This window comes from Cynocephalus volans, chromosome 8, assembly GCF_027409185.1.
Source record: "Cynocephalus volans isolate mCynVol1 chromosome 8, mCynVol1.pri, whole genome shotgun sequence".
Taxonomy (NCBI): domain Eukaryota; kingdom Metazoa; phylum Chordata; class Mammalia; order Dermoptera; family Cynocephalidae; genus Cynocephalus; species Cynocephalus volans.
This window is the reverse complement of record NC_084467.1, coordinates 1,853,088-1,861,020: the sequence shown is the minus strand read 5'-3', so window position 1 is coordinate 1,861,020 and position 7,933 is coordinate 1,853,088. Positions and strand designations below refer to the sequence as shown.

At 51.7% G+C, this 7,933-nt stretch overlaps 2 protein-coding genes across 2 annotated transcripts; both read right to left on the bottom strand.

Annotated features, from left to right (window-relative positions):
* Positions 1-213: 213 nt before the first annotated feature.
* Positions 214-3,217, bottom strand: LOC134384720 (uncharacterized). The gene is made up of 2 exons (XM_063106418.1): positions 1,710-3,217; positions 214-1,394 (listed from the first exon to the last, which is right to left on the bottom strand). The coding sequence occupies exons 1-2, from the start codon at positions 2,853-2,855 to the stop codon at positions 1,062-1,064; spliced, it is 1,479 nt and encodes a 492-aa protein (XP_062962488.1). The 5' UTR covers positions 2,856-3,217; the 3' UTR covers positions 214-1,061.
* A 102-nt stretch (positions 3,218-3,319) lies between these two features.
* LOC134384721 (RNA-binding protein 25-like) lies at positions 3,320-6,596 on the bottom strand. The gene is made up of 2 exons (XM_063106419.1): positions 6,535-6,596; positions 3,320-5,373 (listed from the first exon to the last, which is right to left on the bottom strand). The coding sequence occupies exon 2, from the start codon at positions 5,047-5,049 to the stop codon at positions 4,561-4,563; it is 489 nt and encodes a 162-aa protein (XP_062962489.1). The 5' UTR covers positions 5,050-5,373; positions 6,535-6,596; the 3' UTR covers positions 3,320-4,560.
* Between the last annotated feature and the right edge of the window lie 1,337 nt (positions 6,597-7,933).

The window sequence follows — 7,933 nt, the reverse complement described above, 5'->3', positions numbered from 1 at the left end:
ATCATCACCACCATCATCACCACCATCATCATCACCATCATCATCATCATCATCACCATCACCATCACCACCACCACCACCATCACCATCATCATCATCATCACCATCATCACCATCACCATCACCACCATCACCACCATCATCTGAAAGACTCCCGCAGTGGGTAGTCAGTCAGTTCAGGGAGACCCTCCCAAGGAACAGCGAGACCACGGCTTCGGATGCAAAAACAAGAGGTTTATTGAACACACAGGTACCCGGGCGACTCAGTCTTTCGAAAGACTGGCGCGCCGAGTAGAGCTCCTGGGTCCTTTTTATAGCAAAAAGCGCGGGTACAGAAGCGAGAAGCAAGGTAATTGGTTAGTTTAAATCAAGCCAGGGGTGAACTTCGGTCAAGTGGGAGTCCTTGAAACAGCTGAGGGGCACTCTTGAAACTTTAACTGACTTGTCTATTTCTGGGAACTATCCGCCCTTTGCCTCGGGCCGGGGCCCAGGTGCATAACCACAGATATCCTGTTTGACTCTGTTCCCCTTGTTTCTTAACTTGACTTTTTGGCTGTATTTTCCCTATACCCTTGTAAAAAGCACTTCCTTCATTCCCCCATTTCTCTTGTGGATCGCTCTAATCTTAGAGCGGAATTAAAAGTTATCTTCGCCATTTAAGGTTTGGTATTTTTGCCTAAGGACCAGAATCTTAACTGCACTTACCCTATCATTGATGAATTGGACTAGTCTATTGATGACGTAGGGCCCAAGGGTGAACAACAGAAGGAGGAGTAATAGGGGCCCGGCGATGGTTGACAGTAGGGTGGTCAACCAAGGGGAGTTATTTGATCTGGTTATAAGCATTTTCATAGTTTGAGTCAGGAGGCCTGACTCTTTTAGAGGCCGGTGCATCAATTTCTGGAATATCCCAAGCCTCGAGACCCGCCGCCAGGGCACATATATCAGGGGTAAGGGAGGGCCACCAAGTCCAAAGGGGGTGGACTTCTGTCTTGAACCAGACAACCTTTCCAGTTTGGGACAGTACCTGCCAGGTGAGGGTGTTGGGCTGGTTAGGGTTATTACTTGGTAGGCTTGCTCCGCCGCCGCCGAATGCGCAACTTAAGAGGATTATCAGTCCTCTCCAGCTCCCAGGATTCATCTGGTACGGAGGGTGGCGCAGGCTTGAGGTGAGAAGCATGTACCCAGGCTGCAATGCCATCAACTTTTACTGCGGTCGGGGTGGTCAGCAATACCAGATACGGGCCTTTCCACCGAGGCTCAAGGTTGCTGGGTCGATGGCGTCTGACCAGCACTTGGTCTCCGACCTGGAACGGATGAGGGATGGCCACGGCACCTGGCTCGTATACCTCCTTGATCTGGTCCCAGATCTGGGTTTTCACAACTTCTAAAGCCTTTAAGTGAGTAAATAAGACAGGAAGAAAGTTATCATCGGGACCCAGTGTTCCTCCCAACTCAAGTATGGGGGGGGGTCCCCCGTGGAGGATTTCATAAGGGGTCAGACCAAGCTGGCCAGGGGTATTCCTGGCTCTGAACAGCGCTAAGGGAAGGAGGGCCACCCAGTCTTTTCCACCGGTCTCTAAGGCCAATTTAGTTAAGGTCTCTTTGATGGTTCTATTCATTCTCTCTACTTGACCTGAGCTCTGGGGCCTATACGCACAATGTAACTTCCAATTTATCCCCAGTTGTGTGGCCAGTCCCTGGCTTACCTGAGCAACAAAGGCTGGGCCATTATCTGACCCGATCACCTTGGGGATCCCGAAACGGGGCAGGATTTCTTCTAGTATCTTTTTACATACAGTCAGGGCCGTTTCCGTTTTGGTAGGAAAAGCTTCTACCCATCCAGAGAAAGTATCTACAAATACTAGCAGATACCTGTTCCCATACCGGCCAGGCTTTACCTCTGTAAAGTCTACTTCCCAGTATACGCCGGGTCGATCTCCCCGTTGTCTTTTTCCGGTCTCTCGGTAGGTGGTAGTCGCATTAGTCATGGCACAAGCCGGACACCGATTGGCGACTTCTTGAACGGTGGACCGGAGATTCGGGATGGAGAGGCTGGTGCGGCTCGTTAGTTGAAGGAGCTTTTCTGGTCCTAAGTGTGTTAGCTGATGTAACCGCTGAATGAATTCTTTTCCCTGGTCAGGAGTGAGCTCTCTTGGCTTGGTCCTAGCTTGAGCAGGCTCGATTGGCTCTTGAAGCTTTATAGTTTCTGCTAGCACCCTGACCGACAGGGCGGCTTGTTTTGCAGCCTCGTCGGCCCTCCGGTTCCCGGCCGCCACAGGGTTATTTCCTCTCTGGTGGCCCGGGCAGTGGATAATGGCGACCTGCTTAGGGAGGTGAATGGCCTCTAGCAGAGCCAGAATTTCTTCTTTGTTTTTAATGTCTTTTCCAGCCGAAGTGAGCAGTCCCCTCTGTTTATATATTGCCCCATGAATGTGAGCAGTGGCAAAAGCATACCTGCTGTCCGTGTAGATGTTGATGTTTTTTCCTTCGGCTAGGCGTAATGCCTGCGTCAAGGCGATTAGCTCGGCCTTCTGGGCTGATGTCCCTTCTGGCAGGCTGCTTGCCCATACCGTCCGTTTGCCATCTACGATGGCGGCCCCTGCTCTCCGCTTACCTTCCACAATGAAGCTGCTACCGTCTGTATACCAGGCAGGCACTCCGGGCAATGGCTGGTCCTTCAGGTCCCGTCGAGTCCCAGCTTCTTCAGCAAGGATTTCTGAGCATTGGTGTACTGGGGTGGATTCTGACTCGACTGGTAGTAGGGTAGCTGGGTTCAGGACAGCAGGGGGCGCGAAAGATATCCTTTCGTTTAGCAGCAAACTCTGGTAATGAGTCATTCTGGCATTGGTCATCCACCGATTGGGGGGCTGCCGCACAATACTTTCGAGGCTGTGGGAAGCAATCACAGTCACATTTTGCCCCAAGGTTAACTTATCAGCGTCTTTGAGGAGGAGTGCCACTGCAGCAACCGCTTTTAGGCAGGTTGGCCACCCACTGGCCACTGGATCCAGTTTTTTTGATAGATAAGCTACTGGCCGTCGCCATGGTCCTAGGGTCTGAGTAAGCACTCCTCGGGCTACACCGGCTCTTTCATCTACGTATAGAGTAAATGGTTTGGTGAGGTCTGGGAGAGCCAAGGCGGGGGCAGACAGCAAGGCTTTTTTTATGTGGTCAAAAGCCTTTTGATGCTCCTCAGTCCAGGTAAAAGGAATGTTTTCCCTTGTCAGGGGGTACAAGGGTGCAGCCAGGGAAGCAAACCCAGGAATTCAGAGCCTGCAGAATCCGGCAGTACCCAGAAATTCGCGGACCTGCCTGGGGGTTGTGGGAGTAGGGATCTTCATAACTGTAGCTTTCCGGGCCGGGGTCAGCCATCTTTTTCCCTCCTTGAGCAGGTACCCCAAATAGGTGACCTCTTTCTGGCATAACTGGGCCTTTTTAGCTGATACCCGGTACCCCAACTTACTCAGTTCCTGCAAGAGCTTTTGTGTCCCTCTTTTGCAGCCTTCATATGTGGGAGCTGCCACTAGGAGGTCGTCCACATATTGGAGTAATATGACCTGGGGGTTGAGAGCCCTAAAAGGAGTTAAATCCCGGTGGAGGGCCTCGTCGAAGAGAGTGGGTGAGTTCTTGAACCCCTGTGGCAGCCGTGTCCAGGTCAGCTGACCAGCGTTACCTTTTTCTGGGTCTCTCCACTCGAACGCGAACAGTGGCTGGCTGTTGGGGTGTAGTTTGAGGCAAAAAAAAGGCATCCTTGAGATCCAAGACTGAGTACCAAGTGTGACTAGGCGGAAGGGAACTCAGGAGGCTGTATGGGTTTGGGACTGAGGGATGAATGTCTTGCACCCTTTTGTTAATTTCTCTCAAGTCTTGGACTGGCCGATAGTCATTGGTCCCTGGCTTTTTTACTGGTAGCAGAGGGGTGTTCCAGGGCGACTGGCAGGGCACTAAGACCCCTAGGTCTAAGAACCTTTGGATGTGGGGTCTGATGCCTTCCCGGGCTTCTTTAGTCATTGGATACTGTCGGACGGCCACCGGTGAGGCACCCGATTTCAGCTCTACTACTACTGGTGGGACGTTATTGGCCAGTCCCATACCTGTCTTTTCTGCCCATACGGTGGGAAAAAGTTGGAGCCAGGATGGGTCGATGGAGGGAGAGGCCGGCTTTTCATACAGCCGGTATTCTTCTTCTAGGTTTAGGACCAGGCACATGGTAGAGTGATCTCCCCATGTTACTTGTGGGCCCTCTGTAGAAAACTGGATTTGAGCTTTTAGTTTGGTCAGGATGTCCCGGCCCAACAGAGGAGTAGGGCACTCAGGTATGACCAAAAAGGAATGGGTCACTTGCTTATGTCCGACCCTTAAAAGTCTCTGTGTGGTCCAGGGGTAGACTTTGCTGCCGGTCGCTCCTACTACGACTGTCCGCCTGGACCCTACCTTCCCCATGGGTTGGGTCAGTACCGAATGTTCAGCCCCGGTATCGACCAGAAACTCGATGGGGGTCCCCTCCACTGTCAATGTTACCCTAGGTTCGGGGAGGGGGTCCGAACCTTGACTCCCCTAGTCGTCTAGGGATAGAACCCTAGCTTTTTTGTCGTTTTTCTTTTTTCGGGGGCATTCCCTTGCCCAGTGGCCTTTCTCTTTGCAGTAGGCGCACTGGTCCCTGTCGAGAGGAGGCCTTTTGTCCCTAGGTGTCGGTCTTGCCCGGTTGCTCAGGGTCCCTTTCTGCTTATCTGTAAACCCTTTATCACTTACTACTGTGGCCAAAATCCTAGTTAAATTTTTTTCTTGGCGTTTATCACGCCGTCTCTCTCTCTCTTCTGTCTCTTTTTTTTCTCTTTCCTGTCTTTCTTCTTCTGTTTCTCTCTTGTGGTACACCTTTTCTGCCTCCTTTACTAAGTCTTGTAAGGAAAAGTCTTGGAGCCCCTCTAGTCTTTGTAACTTTTTCTTGATATCTGGGGCTGACTGGCCGATAAAGGCCATGGCAACTGCCGCCTGCTGTCCCTCAGAAGAGGGGTCAAACGGAGTGTATCTCCTATATGCCTCCATCAGGCGTTCCAAGAAAACCGAGGGGGGTTCTACCGGTCCCTGCAAGACCTCTCTTACCTTAGCCAAATTGGTGGGGCGCCGGGCTGCCCCTTTGAGACCTGCCACTAGAGTCCGGCGGTAGACCAGAAGACGCTCCCTACCTTCGGCCGTGTTGTAATCCCATTGAGGTCGATTGAGGGGGAAGGCCTCATTAATGAGGTTCTCGAGTTGTGTAGGGGCCCCGTTGTCCCCGAGAACGTTCTTGCGGGCCTCCAGAAGAATCCTTTCTCGCTCTTCAGTGGTGAAGAGGATCTGGAGTAGCTGTTGGCAATCGTCCCAAGTGGGCTGGTGAGAGAACATAAGGGACTCAAGAAGTCCCGTGAGTCCTGCTGGTTTTTCAGAAAAAGACGGGTGGTTAGACTTCCAATTGTAAAGATCTGCTGAGGAAAAAGGCCAATACTGTAGAGGGACCAAGCCATTAGGCTCAGCTGGGGGCCCTATGGCTCGGAGGGGCAAAGCTACGGTGGAGTCAGGACCGGAGCCGTCTCTCGGACTGCGAGGTTGGCGGCTCCTAGTCCCCGCAGCCGGTCCCTCAGGGCTAGGATCACCGGGCGCTCGGCCTGGTGCCGATCTGTTTCCCTGAGGGGCCAGAGGGGGCAGCGGAGCCGCCGGGTAAGGTGGGGTTTCAGAGAGAGAAAATAGGTCATCTGGTGTCGGGAGGACGGGGGGTTGGGGAGGGGCGGAAGGCTTCCTTGTAGGTGGCCTTTGAGTATTTTCTGATCCCGAAACAACAGCGACTTTGCTGGAGGGTGGCACCCAGGGAGGGGGATTCTGGGCGAGGTCTTGCCATACCACGACACAGGCAACCTGGTCCGGGTGTCCTCCGGTCTCCTGAAAAACAATCTTTTTAACTGCAAAAATGACAGTAAGATCAAAGGTTCCCTCTGGCGGCCAACCTACGCCGAATGTGGGCCACTCAGACGAACAGAAAGTCTGCCATTTTCCTTTTTTGATCTCCATGGACAGATTGTGAGCCCTGGCTTTGACATCTTTCCAATGATCTAGAGTAAGGGAGAGGGGCGTAAGGGCACTTTGCCCCATCTCGAAAATTTCCAATAGGGGAACGACGACGCAAAGACCTATCACAACTAAGACAAAAAGAAACCAGAAACGGCGACGAGACCGAGTGCCGTAGAAATAGAAGAAAGAGTCCGATGGCAGAGCGCGCCTCCCGAGACGCGGTGAGACCAAAACACAATAATCCTCTGCCAAGGGGTCCACCAGGCGTCCCTGGTCCTCCCCTGATCCTGGGACGTCTCCCAGGATTGCCGGGTGGCGAGCCCCCGAACACGTCTGTTCGCTACCCGCACTTCGCTCCCAGAGCGACTAACCCGGAACAAACTGAAACCAAAATGCGCGCGCTCAGAAAAGACAGTCGAAATCACTGAGTCAGACACAGAGACGAGACACAGAAACGAGACACAGAACGACTGCTGGCCAGCTTACCTCCCGTTGGTGGGTCGGTGGTCCCTGGGTGGGGGTCTCCGATCCCGGACGAGCCCCCAAATGAAAGACTCCCGCAGTGGGTAGTCAGTCAGTTCAGGGAGACCCTCCCAAGGAACAGCGAGACCACGGCTTCGGATGCAAAAACAAGAGGTTTATTGAACACACAGGTACCCGGGCGACTCAGTCTTTCGAAAGACTGGCGCGCCGAGTAGAGCTCCTGGGTCCTTTTTATAGCAAAAAGCGCGGGTACAGAAGCGAGAAGCAAGGTAATTGGTTAGTTTAAATCAAGCCAGGGGTGAACTTCGGTCAAGTGGGAGTCCTTGAAACAGCTGAGGGGCACTCTTGAAACTTTAACTGACTTGTCTATTTCTGGGAACTATCCGCCCTTTGCCTCGGGCCGGGGCCCAGGTGCATAACCACAGATATCCTGTTTGACTCTGTTCCCCTTGTTTCTTAACTTGACTTTTTGGCTGTATTTTCCCTATACCCTTGTAAAAAGCACTTCCTTCACATCATCACCACCATCATCACCACCATCATCACCACCATCATCATCATCATCATCACCATCACCACCACCACCACCATCACCATCATCATCATCATCACCATCACCACCACCATCACCATCATCATCATCATCATCACCATCACCATCATCATCATCACCATCATCATCATCATCATCACCACCATCATCATCACCATCACCATCATCATCATCACCATCATCACCACCATCACCATCACCACCATCATCACCATGATCATCATCATCACCATCACCATCATCACCACCATCACCATCATCATCATCATCATCATCATCATCACCATCACCACCACCATCATCATCATCATCATCATCACCATCATCACCATCATCATCACCATCACCACCACCATCACTATCATCATCATCATCATCACCATCACCATCATCACCAACATCATCATCGTCATCATCATCATCATCACCACCACCATCACCATCACTATCATCATCATCATCATCACCATCACCACCACCATCACCATCATCATCATCATCACCACCATCACCATCATCACCATCATCACCACCATCACCACCATCACCACAATCATCACCATTACCATCATCACCACCATCATCATCACCATCATCATCATCTTCATCACCATCACCATCACCATCATCACATCACCATCATCACCAACATCATCATCATCATCATCATCACCATCACCACCACCATCACCATCATCACCACCATCATCACCATCACCATCACCACAATCATCATCACCATCATCACCATCATCACCACCATCATCACCATCACCATCACCACAATCATCATCACCATCATCACAATCATCATCACCATCATCATCACCATCATCATCACCATCATCA